Source organism: Symphalangus syndactylus, chromosome 9, assembly GCF_028878055.3.
Source record: "Symphalangus syndactylus isolate Jambi chromosome 9, NHGRI_mSymSyn1-v2.1_pri, whole genome shotgun sequence".
NCBI classification, from domain to species: Eukaryota; Metazoa; Chordata; class Mammalia; order Primates; family Hylobatidae; genus Symphalangus; species Symphalangus syndactylus.
The window spans coordinates 125,064,315-125,091,793 of record NC_072431.2 but is presented as its reverse complement, the minus strand read 5'-3'; the positions used below and the strand labels follow the sequence as shown (position 1 = coordinate 125,091,793).

Genomic DNA, 27,479 nt, shown 5'->3' with positions numbered 1-27,479 from the left:
TGAATTTTAAATTATCTTTCATACATGGCTGGAATCCCCTTGGAAAAACAAAATCGACATTATATTATGCAAAAAAAACCCTATTCAAATACAAAAAGCTCACAAAAATTATGAGAGTATCACTTCATTAAAATATAACCTTTTATTACACTTGCTTCCTTGACAATTCCTTTGAAAGTCTACAATCTACTTTCAATTTAACTGTCAGTGAATACGCATTAAAAAATAAATACTAAAATGACATACGAAAGAAACTAATGAACAGAAAACTGCCTAAGAGTCAAGGTGCTACTGGTTCTAGGTTTCTGTAAACAACAACAAAACTCCACAAGGCTACCTATGAATTTGCCATATTACAACATCTATTATTCTGAAAACTAAACTGACCAGAGTTCTTTCTTAGCAGAAAAATAACTTTTTTCATAATACAATTCCATAATTGAATGCTTTCTGTAAGGCTCTAACACAAATATGTAAAAAAAAATTTCAACAAACAGAAGACTGCTTCCAGAAATGCTGGTTTAATTTGTGTTATCAGAAGACTTATCATTAGACTGGCAAATTGTTATAAGCAATAGCCAAATAATCAAAACACAAATTACACAATCTTATTTTTAGATATTTATTTGTATTTTAAATATATTTTTAAACAGTGCAAAAGAGTACATTCATTCAAATACACCAAAAGCTGGAGAAGTTTTCCTCTTTTTATCCCTTACTTTACCTGAACACTTTGTTTACACATAGGTGGACTTATTAAGCAGTACTATTCATGCAAACTCTTGCAGCTACAAGCAAAATCTCAAGAACTCATTTGGCTGTAAAACTTTTCCAATGATGCTAATAAACAGCACCTTCACTCAAAAACAACTCTTTTGAGATGTTAATAACTCATAATATTAAATTATCGTTATGAATAGTTGCATAACTACAGTTTGCCTATATAAGAGAAAATCAGAGAAAATGGATCTATTTTTAAGATAACTAATAACCAATAACAGAGTTTCATTTACATATTTTCCAGGAATTTTTAAAAGGTTATAGATTAGCTACATATTCTATATTCATTAGTTTTCCTATCAAGCTTTGTACTTAATGGTATCCAGTGACAACTCTATTAATAATTAACCTTCCTCTGCTCCGTTGTAATTTCCTCAAAATGTCTTACTTTATGAAAACACAGTCTACAAACATATGAGAACACTGATTAGGGTCTTAGAGGAAATTTGGGCTTCAGGTTCCACATCTGTAAAGGAAGTAAGTGAAGTCATTTTAATGGTTTCTTAGAGTTTTGATAGTAACACGTTGTTCCAAAGCAATTAAAACAACTTATGCAAAAGTACAAAGAAAAAGATGAGATAGAAGTCAAAGAGACAGACGAAATAGAATAGCTATTAGGAAAGGCATATGAATGGCCTAAGATCACAGATGTGGACAACACTTAAAAACTATAAACTATTCCATGGTATATAAGGCAAATCCAAGGTCAGACTACTCTCACCAGCCAAGATTAAGGGCAATTTTTACTATGGGGAAATTACAACTTGTTTATAATCCTGAAGGATTTATTTGTGGCATTAAAAAAATCAACTTTAAAGATTTCAGATTTAGATTTCATACAGAAAAAGCTTTTATTTTCAAGTGTTTTTGATACCTTTCTTGAATCTGTTTTGGGAAATAACTAGAATACTATCTATTAAATCATCATAAGCATGGTTATTCTTTCAAACAATGTGAAGTTTACCATTACTTTATGAGTAGGATTTGTGAGGCTGGCCAAAATAGGCTATTTTTTTCCTCTAGAAATGGCAAATGCTCATCTCTCTGTAACTCTGCTATCCAGAATACTGTTATAAGTACAATTTGTATTTTAGCAACCAAACATGTCATCAAGTTTTTGCACTGGTGCTTACATGTAACATACCCAGAGCAATACAAATTAGGTTATCACATTCACTAGCAGGACAGAAACAGCAAACTAGAAGAGGACAGGGGTTACTACTATGAAGAATACGAAAAACCACAAGTTACCCTCAAGTGTCAAATTAAGTTTAATATATTTTTGGCATTAAAAAAACACTAAAATAATTAAAATATTTTGGTGCAAATAACTTCATTCAATACTAAAGACTCAACACAGTTAGTGTTCATCATGAAAGGACCAGTAAGATAGCTATTATCCTCAAGGAGTTTAAATACAAAATATAAGTTCTTAGTTATATGTAAAACTCAGCTATCCAGAGAAATTCATTTGTCCAGGAATGATAACAAACAAGTTTTTACTATGTGTTGTCTATGAGAACACTTTGATTTATAAATATTTACAGCTTGATTACAGTATAATGATCAAAATATCTAAGACTTTCCTCAGTCTGCATGACCAAGAGATATATGAGAATGATTTACTATTTTAAAAACTGGATGTTCTTAAAAATAATGAACTAGAAACAGGAAGACATACAGAAATACAGGCCCTACCTATTTTATCTAATATTTTATCTTCTGATGGGTGATCTTATATAAGAAATCATTTTTCAGGTCTAGTCTAAAAAATTATGTTGACTATTAAAACTGTATCCTAAGTAGGAAAATTATACCTGGAATGGGGGTGAAGGTTCCTAAGAGAAAAGGAGAAAGAGGTATCTCTTGGCTTGATGTTAGGAAAATGAGAGGTTGCAGGGGGGTGGGATAAAGAGCAAGAATTTATCACCAGAGGTTTCCTGGTTAACAGACCTGAGAACCCAGTCCTCTTGGCATAGAGCGCTTGATGATACAATCCATCCAACTAACTCATCCTGTTTTGAGTTCATTCTCACCAAGCAACACTTTGCCACATATGTTGTCATACAGGAGAAAGAATGTGCTGAAGAGTCCTTTGGCACACCTGACAATCGCACATAAAGGAATAAACAATCTGTTATATGACTATCTCTTTTGAGTCTGGAAGTAAGAGCCACTGCCTCTGGACCTGTTTAACCCTGCAAAACAATTTCAAAATGGAGTTTCTAGACCTGCCAAACGGCAGACCTGAGGAAAGTAAGAAAATTCTTTTCATTAGACTCCTTGAAGACAGTTCAATCTAACCTCAATTATCCCCTGCATTCTTTATTATTATAGGTCTTGTTGATGCTTCCAAGTCTGCTATACATAGTTACCTAATGACTCTATGGTGATGTAATCTAGAGTTTAAAACACTGATCTATACACAAAATCAACTCAAAATGGATCAAAAACTTCAATGTAAGACCTGATCCTGTGAAACTACTGGAAGAAAACATAGAGGAAATGCTTTATGACATTGCCTGGATAAGGATTTTTTAGGTAAGGCATAAAAAACAAAGGCAACAAAAACAAAAACAGACAAATGAGATTACATCAAACAAAAAAGCTCTGCATAGCAAAGGAAACAACACAGTGAATGGCTGGGTGCGGTGGCTCACGCCTGTAATTACAGGACTTTGGGAGGCCAAGGCAGGTGGATTGCTTGAGGCCAGGAGTTCAAGACCAGCGCAGCCAATATAGTGAGAGCCTGTCTCTACAAAAACGAAACAAAACAAAACAAAAACTTTAAAAAATTAGCAAGCACGGCATGGTGGCATGTGCCTGTAGTCCTCGCTACTTGGGAGACTTAGGTGGGAGGTTTGCTTGAGCCCAGAAGTTCAAGGCTGCAGTGAGCTATGATCATGCCACTGCACTCCAGCTTAGGTGATAGAGCAAAATCCCGTCTCTTAAAAAAAAAAAATACATTAAAGAAACAACCTAATGAATGGAAGAAAATCTCTGCAACTATACATCTGACAAGGGGTTAATACCCAGAATACATAAGGAACACAAACAACTCAACAGAAAAAAAAAAAAAGAGAGAAAAGAAAAAAAATCTGATTCTAAAATAGAGAAAAGATTATACAAATGACCAACAGGTATATGAAGAAATGTTCAACACCGCTAGTCATCAGAGAAATGTAAATCGAAAACCACAATGGGAAATCATGTCATCCCAATCAGAATTATCCCAGGGTATTATCAAAAATACAAAAGGTAAATGTTGGCAAGGATGTGGAGAAAAGGGAACCCTTACACAGTCTGGGGAAGAACCTTTACTCTTGTTGGGGAAAATGTAAATCCATACAGTCATTATAAAAAACAGTATGGAGGCACCTCAAAAAGTTAAAAACAAAACTACTATATGATCCAGCAATCACAGCACTGGGTACACAGTCAGCCCTCCATATTTGTGGGTTCTGTAGCTGTGATTCAATCAACCATGGATCGAAAATACTTTAAGAAAAACTATTTAAAAAAATAAAAAATAATACAAATAAAAATAATATAGTTTAACAATTATTTACATAGTATTTACATTGTATTGGGTATTATAAATAATCTAGAGATGATTTATAGTATAAGGGAAGATTTCCATAAGTTATATTCAAATACTACACCATTTTACATAAGAAACAGGAGCCTCAATGGATTCCAATATCCCTGTGGGGTCCAGAAATCAATCCCCTATGGAGAGTGAGGGACAACTCTATATTCAAAGGAATAAAATCAGTATGTCAGATTCCCATGTTTATTGCAGCACTCTTCATAATAGCCAAGACATGGAATCAACCTGCGTCTAACAGCAGATGAATAAAGTAAATATGGTGTATATACACAATGGAATACTAATCGGCCAAGAAAAGAATGAAGTATGATCATTTGCGATCACATGGATAAATGAAATAAGCCAGTTAAAGAAAGACAAATACTGACTCTTCTCACTCATATGCAGAATCTTGAAAAAGTTGATCTCATAGAAGTATCAATAGAACAGTAGTTAGCAGAGACTGAGGAGGGTAGAAAGAAGTGAAGGATGGGGAAGAGGATGGTCAATCCGTACAAAGTTACAATTAGAAAGGAGTAATAAATTGTGGTGTTCTATTGCACAGCACTGTGATTACAGTCAACAAGAAGGTACTGTATATCTCAGAATAGCTTGAAGAGAGGATTTCGGATGTTCTCACCACAAATAAATGATAAATGTTTGAGGTGATGGATAAGTTAATTACTGATTTGATCATTACATTATGTATACAAATATTGAAACATCACATTGTACCCCATAAATACGTACAATTATTATACATCAATTAAAAATTAAAAAATTAAAAACATTACTCAGGCAAGTTTTTCACAATTAGAGATTTGCCTGCTTTATCTATTACTAATTTATATTAATTCTAAGAAAGACTTTCATTTCACTTCTTAGCACCTCTGATTAGTATATGAACAGTAGCTCATTTAACTTTAAATTTTTCCATAGCACTTAGCAGCACATATTGTACAAAATGGTCAACTTAATATAAATTTGCAGCACTAATCTAATTGGACATGAACAGAAATAGCATGATTCCTTCTTTTTAGTTTTGTTTTCAATCAAAAGAGGGAAATGTCCTGTTAATCTTAGCTCTGTCTTCCTTTTAAGTCAGAACTATTTTCCTCATTTGAAATGAATGGTTCTTTAAGCACCCATTTCCAACAAAAGACCAGCTACGTCTTTTGTCAGGGATCTGAAGTTCACATAAACATCGAATCAATCATAGAACACAAGTGAGAAGGCAAAAGATCTTATATTTATAGACACTGAAAATCTCTTTCCAAAATAATCCTCACACTTTTCTTAATCTTAAACACCACTTTCTGACTGTATAACCTAAAGAAAATCGCTAAAACTCTATACCTCCATTTCCAAATAATAACGCTTACCTCATAGGTTTTTGTGGGGATTAAATGAGTTATTATGTCAAAACCCCTTATAACTCCTCAATAAATGGCAGTCTTAAGATTTTAGTGATACTGCCCACTACCTACTTTTTGAGAGGGCTTGGAAAGAAATACCTCAATTACCTCAAAATGTAACTTCTCAAGATTATCTTTAAACAAACAAACAAGTGGTTTTATAATGAAAAATAAAATAATAGGGACTACAAGAGACTACACATATAAAATCCTATGCCAAGAGCTTATAATCCAGTTGAAAAAGCAAGTCCTAAATACGTAAACCATGATTCATTCATTCATTTATCCATCTACCAAAAATTTACTAAGTATCTATTATGACACAGTCCTTAGCATCATGGAACTTACAATCTAGTAAAAGGAGTCAAGTATACAAGAAATAATTATATAGTAACATAGAGAGGAAGCCAGCAAGGATGATTATATACAATAATGTTTTGTATAAATAAGTGTCGCACTAATTAGAATATTTGGAACAGCTGAGAAACTATGTTTATAATCAAAACTCAAATTTAACTACTCTTACACTTTTAACACCAAAATTATACTTTGATAAGATTTTTGGTTATTAGTAGAAATAAGATGGGCATTTAATATGCCCCTTTGGCTGAAATTCAGGGAATAATATCAATAAAACGTACATAAATTATTGTGCCAAAATACCATAAGCAAACCATAAATATAAGATTCACTGCTTTCTGCAGTCCTATGTTTTAATGTCAGATTAAATATTTGTGTGGATTCAGATCAAGAAATAATAAAATAAATATCTAGGAAAAATTGTTAGTAAAAGGAAAACCCATAAATGCTTAGTTTCCTTACCAGCATTTTTTAAGCATCTATTTAATCACTCAAGCAATTAGTAGTGATTTAAGAACATATAAATAAATTATAGAAAAAGATTTGTTTTTAATTAGTTTTATCAAAAATACTTCCAAGCAGTTTATTACACTGAGCAAAGAGAAATTATGCAATATAAATATGCTTTTACATAGGAACATGCGTATGCTAAAGAGTAGTCCAATTCCACACAGCACAATTATCAAAATAATTTTGATAATTCTTTTTTTAAAAGTATTTCATGTAAGTATGAAATGTAACTTGGTATTTAAACAAATGCCCTTGGAAAGGGGGAATCTAGTTTTTTATAAACTTATCATATACAAAATTCTAAAAAATATTATACCCAATTTTACTATATGACATTAAAAGCACATTTAAAAAGGACACTTTAAATTTTCATTAACTTTCTAGGTTTTAAAAAAGCTATAAATTCTTTCATATAATATTACAATTGGACATACTATATTAGAAATACATTTACTTTATTTTTATCAAGCAAAAATTCAGAGGAAAACAAAAATGCTATACAGAGCTCCCTTTATTGAAGTGTATGTGAGCTGGGGTCAGCATAATTAGCAGTGATGTTCATGTGTCTGCAATGCTGACCTGGAGTTGAGCACATCAAACATAATTGTTATAAAGAGTGTACTGAATGCTATTAATTCAAAATAATTTGGCAGAATACTAGGCAAAATTTAACTATAGGAATTAATAATTTCAGGAATACATTTCTGTGTATAGATTAAAAGGCAAGTAAATCAACTGATTAGTAAAATGATGTTTGGTAGTCTCCTTTAAACTGATTTAACATTTTGAACATAAGATATGTTTCACTGAGTAAGGTAACCAAGTTAAAATTGTCACCCCTGCATTTATGATTTCTCCTGTATTTATTTAAGTAAACATTAACTTGGTGAGTTAAATATGAGCCAGTATTTATGGGGGGAAATATTTTCTTCTTAATTTGAAAAGCTTTGATTTAAGCTATCTTCAGCAATTCAAATAGAGTCCAACAATAGTACTTGTGAAACCAAATGCAAAAATCACTATTTTTTTGTTCGAGAATTTAGTCTTTTACAAAATTGCAACTAAATACATCTGTCTCACCCTACCCCCAACCTCACCACAACTGAGAAAATCTCCAGAGACATCATCAAAAGCTTACACTATTATATAAACTCCACAGAGCCCAGAAAACAAAAATGCTTATATATAAAATTTAGATAAACTGTCAGAGCAGTGTCATGGTACACAATAGCTCACTGTCAGAACCTCACCAGAATGCACTGTACCAGCTGTTACAGCACTTCTTGATTAACTCTCTCCAAGTCCAGTGACTGAAAACATGACGAATACAATCACCCAGCACTATTAGTATTGGTGCTCATCAGAATGGACATTATTGTTGGCTATGTGGGAACTACTGCTCAATAATTCAGACAACATCAATTACATTAATAACATCACTATCCATTTCATTCAGAAACAGCAAAAAATAAAAGGCTAAACAGTCTGAAGTCTAAAAAATAACTTGACTAACCTGTTTCCCTTAATAAAAAATGCCTCGAAGTAGACTGACTTGAAAACATTTTTATTTCAATATAAATTGTAGTAAAAATGCACAAACACGTATGCTTAAATCCTGTTTAAAATTAAATCGAAAAATAATCACAGGTAATCCTTTTGAATTGGGCTTCAGATTAGTCTATTTAACAGAAACATCTGGTTGTGTTGAAATCTTTTAACCTTGAAAATGAGATTAGAAATCCACTATTTTTAAGTTAAAGTAATTTCTAATTATTTTATCTGGGTCACAGATAATCTACTCTTGCTAGGTCTAAAATGACATCAGATTATCACTGCTATGATTATCCTGTTACTTTCCACTATCAATAGGAAGATGAAATTTTTCTTCCTATACATGAGATAAATGATTTATTTATTCCAAGTAAAAATGAATAATGGTAAAAAATTACTGAAAACTGGTATGCTGCTTCCCTGAAACCTCAAGCTAAATCCCAAAGAGACAGCACTTATTTTGCTTGTTTGATGTCTAGTAGGTCTATATTCAAGCTATGCAATAAAATAGTTTACGTAATGAAATGATATCCATATCAGTAGTTTCCCAAAATGCCTCTAGGATCTTTAGGGTGCAACAGTAGGGGAAAAAGGAAAACTGCAATGGAAGGATTAAATTTACTGTGATTCTTTCTCCCACTTCTTTCTTATGCCACCTGACAAATTCATCACTTAACACTGTAAAGAGAGATCCATGGATTCAAATTATGACAAAAACATGTCCAGAGGTAAAATTTCTTGTAATCTTAATTTTATCACAAAACAGCAAACTTATTTTATAAAGCATCATCTATATTTTAACTTAATTAAAATATTAAATAGTATTTAAGTCCTAATAATTCATTCGATTTAAAATTAAACACTGAATGCATTAGACTTTTAAATAATCAAGCCTCAAAGAATCTTAAATCAATGTGAGGAAGAGTATATTCTGGAAGCTCTTTTTAATTTCTTTTTTAAACCCAAAAACGGTAATGCTTGAGGTTCACTATGAAATCCCAGCTACAGAGATTTAAAAATTTATTGTAATTCTAAAAAGTACTTGTGTTCAAGAGAAAGTAAAGTAACTAAAGGTTAGGATAACAAATAGAATATATCCTCACTCTTACTTTCTCTTTCTTAATAATTCTTTTTTAATTGTTTCACAGAGGTATAACTGCTATAGATGTCATCACTGTCTGGTACAGTGCTCTGAGAGGTTACTACACATATGCAGAAAGAGATGAAACTTTTGGAGTGAGCATTATTCAACAAATGTGGTTTCTACTCAGTTTTAAAAATATCACATCATAGCCAAATCTCTCTACCTTAATAAAATGTAATGTTCAATACTACAGAAAAAAAACCCTTGCAATTTGAGAATTAACATGTTGATAGAAGGGAAGAGAGTCAGAATCAAACCTGATACACAAAAACCATAAATAACTCACAGAAATATCTCAAAGATATTGCAGGTTTGGTTCTAAACAACGAAGCGAGTATTGCAATAAAGCCAGTAGCAAAAATTTTTCAGTTTCTCACTGCATACAAAAGTTATGTTTATGCTATACTCTATGAAGTGTACAACAGCATTATGTCTAAAACACAATGTACATACCTACCTTAAATTAAAAGTTCTTTATTGATAAAAAATGCTAATGATCATTTGAACCTTCAGGGAGATGTAATATTTTTGCTGGTAGGGTGTCTTGACTCCAAGTTGACAGCTTCTGATTGGCCAGGGTGGTGGCTGCTGAAGGTTGGGGTGGCTGTCACAATTAAAACAATAAACCTGTGGCTCACACCTGTAATCCCAGCATTGTGGAAGGGCGAGGCAGGTGGATATGGAGGTCAAGTGATCGATACCATCCTGGCCAACATGGTGAAATCCCATCTCTACTAAAAATACAAAAATTGGTGCACACCTGTAGTCTCAGCTACTTGGGAGGCTGAGGCAGGAGAATCGCTTAAACCTGAGAGATGGAGGTTGCGGTGAGCCGAGATCATGCCATTGCACTCCAGCCTGGCGACAGAGAGAGATTCCATCCCAAAACAAACAAACAGACAAAAAAACCAACAAAGTCTGCTACATAGGTTGACTCTTCCTTTCATGAAAGATTTCTCTGTAGTATGCAATGCTATTTGACAGCACTTTACCCACAGTAAGACTTCGTTAAAAAATGTGGAGTCCATCCTCTTAAACGCTGCCACTGCTTTACCAACTAAATCCATATATTCTTCTAAATCCTTTGTTGTCATTTCAATAATGTCCACAGTATCTTCGCTAGGAGTAAACTCCACCTCAAAACACCACTTTTTGGGCTCATCCATAAGAAGCAACTTCCCATTCATTCAACACTGATCATGAGATTGTAGCAATTCAGTCACATCTTCCACTTCTTATTTCTCTTGTTATTTCTAGCACATCTTTAGTTACCCCCTCCACTGAAGTCTTGAACCCTTCAAAGTTAACCATGAAGTTTAAAATCAACTTCTTCCAAACTCCCATTCATATTGTTATTTTGGTCCCCTCCCATAAATCACAAATGTTCTTAATGGCATCTAAAATGGTAAATCTTTTCCAGAAGATTTTCAATGTACTTTCTCCAGATCCATCAGAGGAATCACTATCTACAGCAGCTATAGCCCATGAAATGTATTTCTTAAATGGTAAGACTTAAAAGTTGAAATTACTACTCCTTGATCCATGGCATGCATAATTGAGGTAGCAGGCACGAAAACAACATTAATCTCCTTGTATATCTTCATCAGAGCTCTTGAGTGACTTGATGCATTGTCAATGAGCAGTAATATTACGAAAGGAACTTTTTTTCCTGAGCAGTAGTTCTCAAGAGTGGGCTTAAAATATTCAGCAAGCCATGCTGTAAACCGATCTGGCTGTCACGTAGGCTTTGTTTTTCCATTTCTAGGGCAAAGGCAGAGTAGATTTAGCATAATTGTTAAGCGCCTAGGATTTTTGGAACGGCAAATGAGCACTGGCTTCAACTTACAGTCACCAGCTGCAATTAACCATAACAAGAGAGTCAGTCTGTCCCGTCCTTTGAAGCTTTGAAGCCAGGTATCGACTTTTCCTCTGTAGCTACAAAAGTCCTACATGGCATCTTCTTCCAACAGAAGGCTGTTTTGTATACACTGAACATCTGTTGTTTTGTGTGGCCACCTTCATTAATCATCTTAGATCTTTTGGATAATTTGTTGCAACTTCTACATCAGCACTTGCTGCTTCACCTTGCATTTTTTATGTTATGGAAATGCCTTCTTTCCTTAAGCCTTAAGAACAAACTTCTGCTAGCTCCCAACTTTTCTTCTGCAGCTTCCTCACCTCTCACAGCCTTCATAAAATTGAAGAGTTAGGGCCTTGCTCTGGATTAGGCTTGGTTTAATGGAATGTTGTGGCTTGTGTGATCTTCTATCCAGACCACCAAATTTTTCTCCATATCAACAATAAAGCTGCTTCACTTTCTTATCATTTGTACGTTCTGTGAAGTAGCATTTTAAGTTTCCTTCAAAAACTTTTCCTTTGCATTCATAACTTGGCAATTTGGCACAAGAGGTCTAGTTTTTGGCGTGTCTCAGCTTTTAACACGCCTTTCTCATTAGGTTTCATCATTTGTAGCTTTTGATTTAAAGTGAGAGACATGCAACCCTTCTTTTCACTTAAATACTTAAACGCCACCATAGGGTTATTATTTGGCCTAATTTCAATATTACTGTATCTCAGGGAATAGCAAGGCCCAAAGAAGAGAGATAGAGGAATGGCCAGTGAATGCAGCAGTCAGAACACACACAACATTTACCAATTAAGTTTGCCATTTATACGGGCGCAGTTTGTGGTGCCCCAAAATAATTACAATAGTAACATCAAAGATCACCAATCATAGATCATAGTAACAGATATAATAATCATGAACACATTTGAAATATTACAAGAATTACAAAACTGTGGCACAGAAACAACAGGTAAGCACACACTGTTGGGAATATTGTACTGAAAGATTTAATGCATCGTTGCCACAAACCTTCAACTAGTTAAAAAAAATACACACACACAGACTATCTACAAAGCACAATACAACAAGTATGCCTGTACAGCATGTATACTGTGGATAAGAAATTAAGTGTTTATCAGAATATACTCAGTAAAAATGTATCAAAACTACTATCAAGCAACAGTAATTAAGAAAGTGTGGTCCTGGCATAAAGATATCTCTATGTCATAAAGACAGACATACAGATGAATAAAATAGAGTTAAGAGTCCAGAAAACATCCAACTAATTTTCAACAAAGGTGTCAAGACTATTCAATGGTGGAAAGAATTGTCTTTGCAAGAAATGCTGCTGGGACAACTAGGTATCTACTGTAAAAGAATGAAGATGGACCCCTACTTCAAACGATGTAAAAAATTAACTCAAAATTAATCATAGTACTAAATGTAAAAGCTAAAACAATAAAACCCTTAGAAGAAAATATAGGAGTGAATTTTGTTGACATTGGATTAGGCAATGGTATCTTAGATATGACACAAAAAGCATATACTACCAAAGAAAAAAATAAATTGAAACAATAAAAAGTACAAATTTTGTGCTTCAAAAGACACTGTTAATAAAGTGAAAATATAACTAAGAGAATGTGAGAATATTTGCAAATCACGTATCTGCAAATAATATATCTGAAAAGGGACTTATACCTAGAATATATAACTTTTCTAACTCAACAGTAAAATGGAAACCCAATTAAAACATGGTCAAAGGATTTCTCCAAAGATATACAAATGGACAACAGGCATGTGAAAAGATACTCGACCTCATTAGTTTACCAGGGAAATGCAAATTAAAACCATGATACGGTATTACCATTTTTTTAAAGACAGGTAATAACAATTGTCACCAAGGCTGTAGAGGAATTAGAACCCTCAAATACTGCTAGTGGGAATGCAAAATGGTGCAGCAACTTTAGAAAATAGCGGCAGTTCTTTAAAAGTTAAATGTAGTTTCCATTAGACTCAGCAATTCCACTTCTATATACCCCAGAGGAATGAAAATGTATGTCCACACAAAAACGTGTAGGTGGGCTTCAAGATAGCTGACTAGAAACAACTGGTACTCACCTCCTCCACAAAGAAGAACCAAAATAGTGAGTAGATAATTACACATAAAATATACCATCTAAGAGAGAACACTGGAATTCAACAGAGAAGTGAATGGAAACACCATCCTAAAGCAAGGACTGAGAGGAAAGCAAGGCAGCCTGGTTAGCCAAAATAGGCTGGGGGCATGGAGAGGCTCCCCAGTGCAGGAAAAGGGTAAGTCAGTGACTCCCACTGCCCAACATTCCCACTGCAGCCTCCTACATCCTAGCTAGAGGAAAGCCCCTAGACCCTCACAAGTCTCAAGACTAATGGGAGCTGCCTGGAGAATACATGAAGGCACTGCTCCAGAGAGGAGGATCATGCTGGGTCCCACACAGCCTTTGAGCCCTAAGCAGCTCCAGGAAGGCACCATATTAAGAGTCCAGCCCTCACCAGACTGTATCCCACCAGTGAGCCCAACAGCCCCTGCATCTCCACATTTCTGGGGCCCCACTGATATTCCCTGCCCAAAGCCACTGCTGCAGTTGGCTGCTACCACCAAGGCTGAAGCACAAACTATTGGCAAAGACCCTGCTGACCCCAGCAGCAAATCCAGGGTGCATTTTCACATGCCCCAATGTCAAACCCCCACCCACAGCAGCCGTTGTGGGCTGGCACTGCCAGGCTGAAGTACAAGCAAAGTATGCAATCCCCAGCCCACTGCATACAGCTGCAGCCACTGAAAGCAACCCTGTCCTCTCCAGTAGCAGGGCTGCAATGGATGCCACCCCCACCCAAACATTTTGCCTTGGGCGTGGAGATCACCCCACCAATGCCTACCACAGCCAGTGGGTGAGTGTACCACCAGGGGACCTGAGGCTAGGTCTCCCCAACCCCAAACACCAGTAGCTGAGGCTAGGTCTGCCCATACCCAAACTCCAGTACCCAAGCACGCTGTCCAGGAGCCTGGGGACCATCTACAGCCCAGTCCACCATTGCTGGCACCCGAACACTCCTCTCAGGGGCCAGAGGTCAGGCCCACCCAGCCTGCTACTACCACCACACCTGGCACCCACACATGCCACCTGCAGGTCTGAGGGCTGGCCCACCCAGCCCATTGCTGATACTGTCAATGCCTACGCAAACCACTTGGGAGCCAGAGGTTTGTTCTGCCAATACTATTGCCATCACCCACGCCGTGCCCATTTCCCAGGACCTGAGAACCTGTCCACCTGCCTGGCGCATTGCTGCCACTATCCACACCTGAACAAGCCACCTGGAGGCCCAAGAATTGGTCTGTGTGGACCTGCTAACAGCAGTGCCAATGCCATCCTGGTGCCCACGGACAGGCCCACTTGCTGCTGCCACCACCAAGGACTAAGGACAAGCCCACCTGGCAACCCAGTGCCTAGCAAAATTTCACTACAACATCCACTACCAACCACACCCTAAGCCACTGATGAAATCACAGATACCACTGATGCTGTTTACAGCCAAACAAATCCTACAGCAACTACAATACTGCACATTCCCAGAATCAAAACCAAAGGGCCCCAACCAACCAACACAATAGATACATGTCCAGGAAAATGTCCTCTTCTATAAAAGCAAATTCAAAAAATTAGAAGAAACATCTATTACAACAGATGCATAGATACCAACATAGGGACACAAGAAACATAAAAAAGCAAGGAAATATGGCACTCCAAAGAAATACAATAATTCTCCAATAAAACATTACAATCAAAAAGATATATATGAAATCCCAGAAAAATAATTCAAAATAATATTAAAGAAGCTCATTGAGATAAAGAGAATACAGAAAATATGAAGCAATTAGAGAAACAATTCCAGACCTGAATGAGGAATTTACTAAACAAATACAAATAAAAAAGAACCAAACCAACTGAAGAGTTCATTAAATGAAATACAAAATATATTTCAAAGTTTCGATAATAGAATAGATCAAGAAGGAAGAATTTCATTACTTGAAGACAAGTATTTTTAAATAACCCAGTCTAACAAAAATAAAGAAAAAAGCATTTAAAAAATGAACAAAGACTACGTGACATATTGAACACCATAAAGTGACAAAATACTTTAATTTGTAATGTCCCAGAAGATAAAGAGAAAACAAAAATCCTAGAAAACCTACTTAAGGATATAACAGCTGAAAACTTCTCAAGTCTAGCAAGTGATCTAGACACCTAAGTATAGGAAGCTCAGGGATCCCCAAACAGATACAATGCAAAAAGGTCCTCTCTGGCACATCATAACCAAACTATCAAAAGTCAAAGACAAAGAGAGAATTGCAAAAACAGCAAGAAAAAAAGCATCAAGTCCCATATGAGGAATCTCCATCAGACTAACAGTGTATTTCTCCACAGAAACTTTATAGGCCAGGCGAAAATGGGATAACACATTCAAAATGTGGAAAGAAAAACACTTTCAGACAAAAATACTATTTCCAGCAAAATTATCCTTCATAAATAAAGGAAAAAGGCAGGTGATAACAAGCAAAAGCTGTGGGACTTTATCACCCCTAGACTGGACCTACAAGAAATGCTTAAGAGAGTCCTACACTTGGAAACGAAAGGATGATAGCTACCATCATAAAAACACTTGAAAGTATAAAACCCACTCTTGGGAGGTTGAGGCACAAGAATTGCTTGAAACTGGGAGGTGGAGGTTGCAGTGAGCCGAGATTGCAACACTGCAGTCTAGCCTAGGCAAGAGAGCAAGACTCTGTCTCAATTTTTTTTAAAAAAATTAAAACCCACTGGCAGAGCAAACACACAAATAAGGAAGAGGAAGAACTCTAATGTTACCATTACAGAAAACCACCACACCACAATGATAAACAATACAAGAAAAAGAAAGGTACAAAGGATATATAAAACAATCAGAGATCAATTAATAAAACGACAGGAGCAAGCCCTCACATATCAATAATAATCTTTAATGTAAATGGATTAATCTCCACATTTAAAACATATAGGCCTTCTGAATGGACTAAAAAAACAAACATCACACAACAATATGCTGCCTACAAAACATTCATCTCACCTGTAAAGACACATATAGACAAAGTAAAGAGACAGAAAAAGATATTCCGAGCAAATGGAAACCAAAAGTAAGCTGAAATAGCTAGCTATACTTATATCAGATACACAGACTTTAAGTTAAAAATAGTAAAAAGTTACAAAGCAGGCCATTATATGAGATTAATTCAGCAAGAAGATGTAACAACTCTAAATACATACGCACCCAACACCAGAGTACCCAGATATATAAACCAAGTATTAGATTTAAAGGGAAAGATAGACTCTAATATAATAATAGTTGAGGACTTGGACACAGGATTCTCAGCATTAGACAGATCTAGTAAAATAGTTAACAAAGAAACATCAGATTTAAACTGCTCTCTAGACCAACTGGACCTAATAGATATTTACAAAACATTTCATCCAACTACAGAATACACATTGTTCTCATCAGCAAATGGAACATTTTCCAAGATAGACCATAGGTTAGGACACAAAACAAGTCTCAAGAAACATGAAAAAAATCTAAATTCTATCAAGTATCTTCTGAGACCACAGTGGAATAAAACTAAAAATCAATAACAAGAGGAACTTTGGAAACTATACAAATACATGGAAATTAAGCAACGTGGTTCTTAACAACCAGTGGGCCAAGAAAGAAACTAAGTAGGGAATCACTTTCTTAAAACAAATGAAAATGAAAATGAAACATGCCAAAACCTATGGACTACAACAAAAGCAGTGCTAGGAGGGAAGTTTACAGTAATAAATGCCTATATCAAAACAGTAGAAAGATTTCAAGCAGTCTAATGATGCACCTCAAGGAACCAGAAAAGCAAGAACGAACCAAACTGAAAATTAGTAGAAGGAAAGAAATAATGAAGACCAGATGAGATGTAAAAGCAAAAGAGACTAAAAAAAAGAATGCAAAGAAGCAATAAGACAAAAAGTTGGTGTTTTGAAAAGATAAACAAGTGAATAAACCACTTTCAAGACTAACCAAGGAGAAGGCCCAAGTAAACAAAATCAGACGTGAAAAAGAAGACATTACAGCTGATACCACTGAAATACAAAGATTATCAAAGATTATTATGAACAACTATATACCAACAAACTGAAAAACCTAGAGTAAATGATAAATTCCTAGACACATAAAACCTACCACGATTGAATTGGGTAGAAATAGAAAACTCGAACAAACCAATAAAAAGTAACAATATCAAAGTAGTAATAAAAAGTCTCCCAAGAAAGAAAAGTCCAGGACCCAGACAACTTCACTGCAAATTCTACCAAGTGTTAAAATAAGTAGAACTAACACCAATTCTCCTCACAGTATTTCAAAAAATTGAAGAGGAAGGAACTGGAACTCTCAACAAACTAAGCACAGAAGAAACATACTACAACATAATAAAGGCCATCTATGGCCTTTTGTGCTGATGGTATCTTATATCAAGAAAAACCTAAACGTTCTACCAAAAAACTCTTCAATCTGATAATTAAATTCGGTAAAGTCACAGGATACAAAATCAGCATACAAAAATCAGCAAATCAGTAGCGTTTCTATACATCAATAATGAACTAGCTGAGAAAGAAATAAAAAACACAATCCCATTTACAACAGCTCCAACAACAACAACAACAACAACACTCTAAGAATAAATTTAACCAAGGAGGTAAAAGATCTCTATAAGGAAAACTGCAAAGCACTGATGAAAGAAATTAAAAGAGGAGACAAACAAAGGAAAGCTATCCCATGATCATGGATCAGAAGAATTATTATTGTTAAATGACCATACTGCCCAAAGCAATCTACAGATTTGATATAATCAGTATCAAAATACCAACATCATTTTTCACATAATTAGAAAAAACAATCCTAAAATTTGTATGAAGTCAAAAAAGGGCCTGAATAGTCAAACAAATCCTAAGCAAAAAGGACAATGCTGCAGGCATCACGTTACTTGACTTCAAAGTCTATTATGAGGCTATAGTAACCAAAACAGCATAGTATCCATATAAAAGCAGACACATAGACACACAAACCAATGGAACAGAATAGAGAATCCAGAAATAAATTCATATATTTACAGCCAACTGATTTTTGACAAAGGCATCAAGAACATACATTGGGAAAAAAAAGTCTTTTGAATAAATGGGAAGTGCTGGGAAAATTGGATATCCATATGCATAAGAATGAAGACTGAAACTGGACCCCATCTCTCACCATATACAGAAACCAACTCAAGATGTATTTAAGACTTAAACATAAAACCTACAACTGTGAAACTACCAGAAGAAAACTTAGGAAAAATATTTCAGGACATGGTCTAGATGAAAATTTTATGAGCTAAGACCTCAAAAAGTGCAGACAACAAATACAGACAAATGGGACTCTATTAAATTAAAAAGCTGTATAATAAACAATCAACAGAGTGAAGAGACAACCTGTAGAATGAGAGAAAACACTTGAACTATTTGCTTGACAAGGGACACTACCCAGAATATACAAGGAACTCAACAATAAAAAAAAATGGTACCATTAAAAAGTGGGCAAAGGACATGAATACGCATATCTCAAAAGAAGATATACAAATAGCCAACAGGTATATGAAAAGTACTCATCATCATTAATCAACAGGGAAATCCAAGTCAAAACCACAATAAGATATCATCTTAGAACGGCTTTTATTAAAAAGACAAAAAGTAACAGATGCTGGCAAACATGCAGAGAAAAGGCAACTCTTGTACACTGTTGGTGGGAATGTAAATTAGCATAATCACTAAGGAAAACAATACTGAGAATTCTCAAAAAACTAAAAATAGAACTACCATAAGATCCAGCAAACCACTATTGGGTATTTATCCAAAGGAAAAAAACAATCAGTATATCAAAGGGATACGTGCACTTGCACGTTTATCACAGCACTATTCACAAGTGCAAGGATACAAAATCAACTTAAGTGTCTATCAACAGATGAATGAATTTTAAACATTTGGTATATATACACAATGTAATAATACTATGAGCCATAAAAAGAATGAAATTCTGTCATTTGCAGCAACATGGATGGAACTGGAGGTCATTATGTTAAGTGAAACAAACTAGGCACAGAAAGACAAATACCGTATTTTCTCACTCATATGTGGGAGCCAAAAAAGCTGATCTCACGGAGGTCAAGAATTGAATGAGAGATACAAGAGGCTGGAAAGGGTGCATGGGTGGAGGGGGGGACGAAGAGAGTGTGGTTAACGGTTATAAACACACAGTTAGAAGAAATAAGTTACAATGCTCAGTAGCACAGTAGGGTGACTACAGTCAGCAACAATGTATATTTTAAAGTAACTAGCAGAGAGGACTTGAAATGTTCCTAATACATAGAAATGATAAATACTCAAGGTGATGGAGACCCCAAATACTCTGATTTGATCATTATATATTATATGCATGTAACAAATACTCATATGTACCCCATAAATATGTAAGATACTGTGTATCAGTAAAAAACTACAAACATGATGTCTACAGTCATATAAAAACACTGTATTTGTTAGCTTTTAAAAACACGATACAAAAATGTGTGTACTTTGTACTTGATTATAACTACTTTACAATTACATAAGCATACGGAAGTATTAAAAAGCATGGGTAATTTTCTCCTTTGATTTCTAAACTTTCTATAACTTTTGAGAATTACATTCATAATTAGGCAATATATTCATAAATGTTACTTTACATTAAAAATATACTTACTGTGATAATGCCAATTAGTTGAGTGTAAAAGAGTCCAGTTATTCCAACTAACATAGTAATGCCCATAAAGGCTGCTAATCTCATTATGGCCAATTCATGTCTAAAAACAAAGAGGTCCTAAAAAGAAAAAGAAAGTCTTAAAAACCATTCAGAGTTGCTTATATTGCTTACAGTTGCAATAATAATCAAGAATTGAGCCATAACACATCTTCCTTATTATCTTAAAAGAACTACCTCTCCCTCTTTTATACTTCTATTTAAATCAATGTATAAATATTTTAAAATTTCAAAAATAGGTATTTTAATTTACAATAGCGAGCTGGAAAATATAGAAGTTTACTACTCTACTGCATCAAAACTCCTCAATCTTAGGTGCAAGTTAGCCTTGTTTGTTTTTTGAACCTATTTTGGGCAAAAAAAAAAAAAAAAAAAGAAAGAAAGAAAAGAAAAAGAAACCCAAAACAAAACAAAACATAGATGGTTGTACGATCTTTGGTTTACAAAAGGAATTTTATTATTTCTCTGCTAAAAAGTTTGAATACACTGCATGATTCATATTATTAAAGTTCAAGTGACCAAGATATCTAGAAATCATTAACGTGGTCAAAATGGAGAGAAATCATATATAATAGGATCATAAGTACAGCTCTCTTCAAGCCTACTTCATTCATTCTTCCATCCAGTCACCCAACCACCACTGACAAACATTGTGTTACGTAACAGAAATGTATAAATGATAAAAATATGGTCCGTGCCCTCAAGAAGTACAGTTTATTTAGAAAGAGAGCCCAACTTTGGAAAATTCCAAAACAGTGTGATACATTCTATAACAGGCATGCATGCAGAGTACTGTAGAAACATAAAGGAATGCCTAGATAGGAGGGAGGAATTGAAATGCTGTGATTTAAAAGCAGGTCTTCTGGCTCAGAGATTGAAAATGAGGCTCCTAAAAGTAAACCAAAGATACTGTGGTAGGAAGACAGAAAAACAAGAAGCATTTCATTTACCCTCACTGTTACCAACCAACCAGACCAGAGGAAGGAGAGAGAGTTGAAGAACTAAGACTTCTGCTGGAAATCTGCTGTTGCTAAGCTGTGGAATAAAACAACCACAAAAAATAAAAGCACCAAGTGGATGGAAAGGACACCCAAACACAGCCACCCACATGCTTTCTTTTATACTGATTCATGTTAAGGATAAAAGTATCCTAATAGCAACTTCAAAAATAGAAAGGCCACCAGAGATAGTATGCTTGCTTGAAACAAAAGAACTGATACTTTTCTGTGTGTATTATATTGAGTCACCACCAGACTCAAGCAAAAATCTGATTCCACATCCACATTACTTATTCATTAGCCTGGAAAAACTTAGAATTCAGCAAGACACTTAAAACGTTATGTAGCAGGTAAATATTAGGCAATCATTTCAAAACTTCAGTAAAAAGAACCCAATATAGAATCCCTATAAAACATATAAAACCAAAATGATGGGCCTGCGGACGATATAAAAAATTAAGTAAATTCTGTATTAATGCTATTTAAAAACACAAATTTGTTCTAACATAATGGATACATTAAACAAGTTTGACCACGGCAATCATTCTTATGCACACTTTTCTCTGCGAAAAAATCCTAGATGAACACAAAAAATTGTACCCAGATGAACCAAAATATGTAGGAATACACAAAACACACTCACCCGTCAAACATCTACCAGCTACCTCAGTTTATCTTCCATGCTATAAGCCACACACACCCACATCTGGTATTACAACTTTCCCTCCAATTTCACAGACCCTCCCTTCCATCACTTCACAATAATTCACATTCTGAAACCCTCCTGATGCTCACTTCCATAAGAAAACTTCAGGTCTTTCTCAAGGTAAAGTGCCATGTTTATCATAGTATTTATGTATTTCTTAATCATTTAACATTTACAAAAGAGTGCTGTTGCTTTTATTAGATTCCTATCCTTTTAAGTGTCACAGACAAAGTTTCGGAGTGGTAAGCCCTGTGGTTTTAATGCATGGTTTTACACAGTGAAGTGATTTTTAGGAATGCACATATTGCATTATAGCAGAGCTTACTGTACTAAAATTACCATCTATGACCAAATAAAATCCATCCACTCTTCTCCCAGTGAAAAGATTTTAAAATAATTTTTGGCCAACTACAATTTATAAATGTCAAGGATGGAGATGAGACTAAAAGATCTACTTATAATATTACATTTATTCATTTGGTTATACATTTATATTTAAAGTATTTATGTAAAATACAGTAGTAAAAAAACTTTAATCTAGAAATTGCTTTTTATCACTTTTACATTTTCAAAAAAACAACTGTATTCCAAGTTCACACATGCATAATTAACATCATCAGCACTAAATCCATATTTTGAGTCACTTAACACTGTTCTCTAGAGTACATCTTTACTTCTGTCTTAAGACTTTTTTAGATTTAACACTTTTTGAATCCAAAAATTGGCTTAAAAATTTTTATCCAAATCACAGGAACCCATTTGCTATCCGAGATCTTTACTACATAATCAGTGTTATGGGCTCAATTGGGTCCCCCAAAATTCATATGTTGAAGCCCTAACCCCTGTACCTTAGAATTTGACTGTAGTTGGAGACAAGGCCTTTAAAGCAGTGACTAAAATAAAATGAGGCCCTTAGGGTGGGCACCAATCCAATCTGACTGGTTCCCTTATAAAAGGAGGAAATTTGGACACACTGAGAGACACCATGGATGTTCCCAGAGGAAAGACCATGTGAGGACAGAGAGAAGGTGGTTATCTGCAAGCCAAAGACAGAGGTGTCAGGAGAAAACTAACCTGCTGACATCCTGATCTTGGAGCTGTAGCCTCCAGAATGTGAGAAAATGAGTTTCTGTTGTTTAAGCCACCCAGTTTGTTGTATTTTCTTAAGGCAGGCCTACCAAACTAATATAATCAATAAATGTATTTCTTTATTGTTTACATTTCTTCCATTTTTGTTAAGAAATGTGCTAATATACAGATAAATTCATAAAACACATGTGTTCAGTTTAAAGAAAAGTAACACTGGGCCGGGCATGGTGGCTCATGCCTGTTAATCCCAGCACTTTGGGAGGCCAAGGTGGGTGGATCACCTGAGGTCAGGAGTTTGAGACTAGCTTGGCTAACAGGTGAAACCCTGTCTCTACTAAAAAATAAAAATAAAAATAAAAATAAAATAGGGCATGGTGGTCCGTGCTTGTAATTCCAGCTACTAGGGGGGCTGAGGAAGGAGGATCACGTGAACCTGGGAGGTGGAGGTTGCAGTGAGCCGAGATAGTGCCACTGCACTCCAGCCTGGGCAACAGAGTGAGACTCTGTCTCCAAAATAAAAAAAAAAAAAAAGAAGAAGAAGAAGAAGAAGAAGAAGAAAAGTTAACAGTATCCTCTCAAGAATTAGGACATCTGAAACCAAGCAGAGCCTTCTGTGTATTCCTTCCCCATTGCTGGTTCTCCCTCACCCCAACCCTAAAGGTAAAGGTTACTAACTCCTTCTTCATACATTTTGGATATTGCTATGTTTCAGTTGCATATTGCAAATATCTTCTCCTGCTCTGAAACTACCCTATTCACTCTCTTGATGGCACCTTTTTATAAACTCAAGTCTTAATTTTGAGTAGTCCAATGTATCAATCTTTTCCTTTAGTGCTTTTTATATCCTATTTAAGAAATCTTTCCTGATGCTGAAGTAATAATGGCATTCTCCTATATTATCTTGTAAAGCCTTTTAAAAGCTTTGTAAGTTTTGCCTTTCACATTTAGGTCACTAATTCACATAGAATTATTATTTAATTTTTTTGTGCACAGTGAAAGATAGGAATCTGAATTTACTTTTTGTATATGAATATTCAGCTGTTCCAGAATGACTTATCTAACAAGCTGTCATTTCTTCAGTGACCTGAGATCAAGTATCCATACATGCATGGGCTCTCTACTCTGTTCCCTTGGTTTGTTTATCCCTGCAACAGTGACAAATGTCTTAGTTATTATGGCTTTGTAATAAGTCTCAATACCTGGTAGGCCATGTCATCCCATCTTATTCTTTTGCAAGAATGTCTTGATTATTCCAGATAATTCGTATTTGCATAAAAATTTTAAAGTTAGATTTTCAAGTTACAACACATACTCAGGCATACATTCACGTATAATATATTCTCTCCATTATCTTTCATTAAGTTTCTTCTAAAGGCCTTGCACTTTGTCATATTTAATTCAGTAATTTCCTGTTTTTTGATTCTATTATAAATGGCATTTGCTATTAATTTCATTGTCTAAAGGCTTGTTTGTGAGCATATAAAAATAGATTTTTAAAAATATTGTTTCATAGTCACTTTTTTTATACATTCACATTTTTTATACATTTTTTAAACCCAAAAGAATCTATAGATAAATCATTTATACAATTACATCATCTATGTGTAATGACAGTTTTATTTCCTTCAGCAGTTGTACCTTTTTTTTCTTTCTCTTGTCTTACTGCATTGGCTAGAATTTCTGGTAGTATGTTTAATAATAATAATGGTGATAGTGGGGGCATCAATGCCTTGTCCCCAACCTGGAGGGAAGAAGTCAACATTTCATCTTAGCATGCTATAGTTGGTTGATTTTGTGTTTTTTTTTTTTAAGGGCGTCAGGGAGAAAGACCATTTATCTGATTATGAAAGTTCTCCTAGTTCTAGTTTACTAAGAGTGTGTAACCTGAATGAATCCTGAATTTTATCTTTGTCCTCATACACTGAGATGCTCTATTTGAATTTTTTTTTCTAATCTGTTAATGTGATAAAATATACTGACTTATTTTCTAGTGCAAAAACCACCTTTCATTCCTAGGATAAACTCAATTTGGTCAGGTTGCTTATATATAACCACATTACATACTATACACATAGTATGTACGTACACACTATATACATTGTATGTACATACTATGTACTCTACTGGTGGGAGTTTATATATATATATATATATTTTGTTTGTTTGTTTGTTTTTACTTTGCTTTAGTCTGTAAAAATTGCTAAGCTGTTTCTTTATTTCATAGGAAAAAACAAACACAAAGAATACCATGAGGCTCATATAAACAGAGCAAGGTAGGAAAGTCGGTTCTACTGCATGTATTCTCGACAGGGCAAGTTTTGCTCCCAAGTGGGAGAAAACTGGTTCTTAGAGGGAGAAAAAAAGTCTTAGCTATCACTATGGCTTGTGGCTCTACACAATCTTATCGGACAAAATCTTGTTTCTTAGTACTTAACTTCACAGGGGTGGTGAGAGGAGAAAATTTCCATAGGAGGAAAATGGGAATGAAAAAAAAGGTTAAAAACTACTGTTCTACTAGATAATAACATTTCTTATAAAACCATAGTTGTAATGACAGTGTGGTATTGTCTCTCCACAAGGAGAGACAAATAGATCAACAGACTAGAAAAGAAACAGAAACAGACACATACACATATGAATCATGATTATGAGAAAGATGGCACTACAGAGCAGAGGGGAAAGAATTATCTTTTCAATAAATGGTGCTAAATCAATTGACTATTCATCTATGAAAAAACTGAAACCCTGACTTCTATCTCATGAGAATCACAAAATTCAATTCCAGGTAGAAATGTGAAAGACAGAAAAATATAGTACCTAGATGATAATAAAGGAGAATTACATTGGTTTTAGAAAGGATAGAAAAATATTTTATAAATTGAACCCAAAAAACACTACCAAAAAATGAAACAGTTGATAAGGTGGAGTCCATTAAAATTTAAAACCTCTGTTTACCAAAAAATGCCATTAAGAGAGCAAAAAGATAAACCAAACAGTGGAAGATGTTTACAACACATTCCAAAAAAAGGACTAATCTAAAACGCCCTACAATTACCAAGAAAAAGTCAAATGGGAAAAATACTTAAATAGGCACACTTTGCCAAATAGGCCAGTCATATAATCAGTAAATATATGAAAGGGGTTCAGTATCATTAGTCATCAGAGAAATGTAAATTAAAACACAATGAAGTACTGCTCATACATACCAAATGGTTAATGTTAAGAAGACTTAAGTATTAGTAAGGATATGAGGCAATCAGAATTTATATACTCTACTGTTAGGAGTTTAAATGAGTACAACTATTTTGGAAAACTGTTTAACACTATCTAAAGGAGCATACTACTTAACCTTTGAACACCAGCACTTCTAGCTATACATCTAAGTGAAACACATGCACATGTACAGTGGGAGGAATAAACAAGGCTGCTTACAATAGCATTATTTATAACCTCCAAAAACTAGAAACAAAGTAAATGTCCATCAACAGAATGAATAAATGGCTTTATATGAAATGAAATATTATGAGGATTCACAACAATGAAAATAAACTGTATCTAAAGTAACAAAAAGGATAAATCTTCAAATGTTGCCCCAAAAAAACATCAGGATGATTCACTTAACTGTTTTTAATTTTATGCACTCCTTCATATGTGTATCACATTTTACAATATAAAAGGTACAAAAAGTTGTGACAGTGAAATACAGAATATAAAAACACTTTTATTAATTTTAGAAAACCAAACTCTTAAAATACATATAAAACATAAAAGTTAGTTATAAATGGCCTATAAAAAAGAGAGACAAAAATTTGTCAAATAAGACACAGAAAAGGATGTGAAAGACAGGAAAAAAGGAGAGGAAGAGTCAGACCAGCTCTCTGATCTCATCTACCACTTTCTTCCTGGCTCACCTCCAACTACACTGACCTCCTTGCTATTTCTCAGACACAGCTAGCGAACTTTCAAATCAGGACTGCTGCATTTGTTCTTCCCAGAAGACTCCCCAGACAACCACATGCATACTCCCCTCACTTTCTTCAGGTTTCTACTTAAATATCGCCTTATCAGATATCTTTTCCTTGACCAAATCACAGAAAATCCCAGTATTCCCTATTTCCTTGCAGTATTTTATTTTTTTCATAGTATTTATCTCCATCTGACATATATCTATTTCTTTGTGGTTTTGTCTCTCTTAGCAGTATACGAGTTTCTTGAAGATGGGGACTTTTGCCTGTCTTGTTCAATGATGAGTGCCTGGAACATAGAATCAGCTCCAGCTCAACAAATATTTATTAAATGAATGAATTAAAACAAAGAAAGTTGGACAAAGAACTGTCTCTTTCCTCCCTCAACATGTGAAGAGACAGAGAAAAGTATCTGCAAGGACTGTTTCACATGTATAATAGCAGCAATAAACACAGAAAAAGAAACACACAGGCAACATGTACATAAACATACTTATGTCCTTACACATAAACCTGCAGAGGAGGAGAGGGTCACTCTCATGAAATATTAATAATATTCCTATACTCCTATCTCATAATCTTTTAGAACTGTATC

At 34.7% G+C, this 27,479-nt stretch overlaps 1 protein-coding gene across 10 annotated transcripts in view; it reads right to left on the bottom strand.

The window, feature by feature from the left end:
• The window catches only part of ZDHHC21 (zinc finger DHHC-type palmitoyltransferase 21), a 73,879-nt gene that overhangs the window by 4,279 nt on the left and 42,121 nt on the right, over window positions 1-27,479 (bottom strand). For 7 of the 10 annotated variants that reach the window (XM_063609854.1, XM_063609855.1, XM_063609858.1 and 4 more), the window contains one exon: window positions 20,070-20,186. The exons of 1 other annotated variant lie outside the window; for it this stretch is intronic. In XM_063609854.1, the coding sequence (XP_063465924.1) occupies window positions 20,070-20,186 (117 nt within the window). Of the gene's footprint in view, window positions 1-611; window positions 1,247-2,733; window positions 2,885-20,069; window positions 20,187-27,479 lie in introns of those variants that run through there. 2 more of the 10 variants (XR_010113765.1, XR_008660233.2) reach the window with 2 other exon arrangements.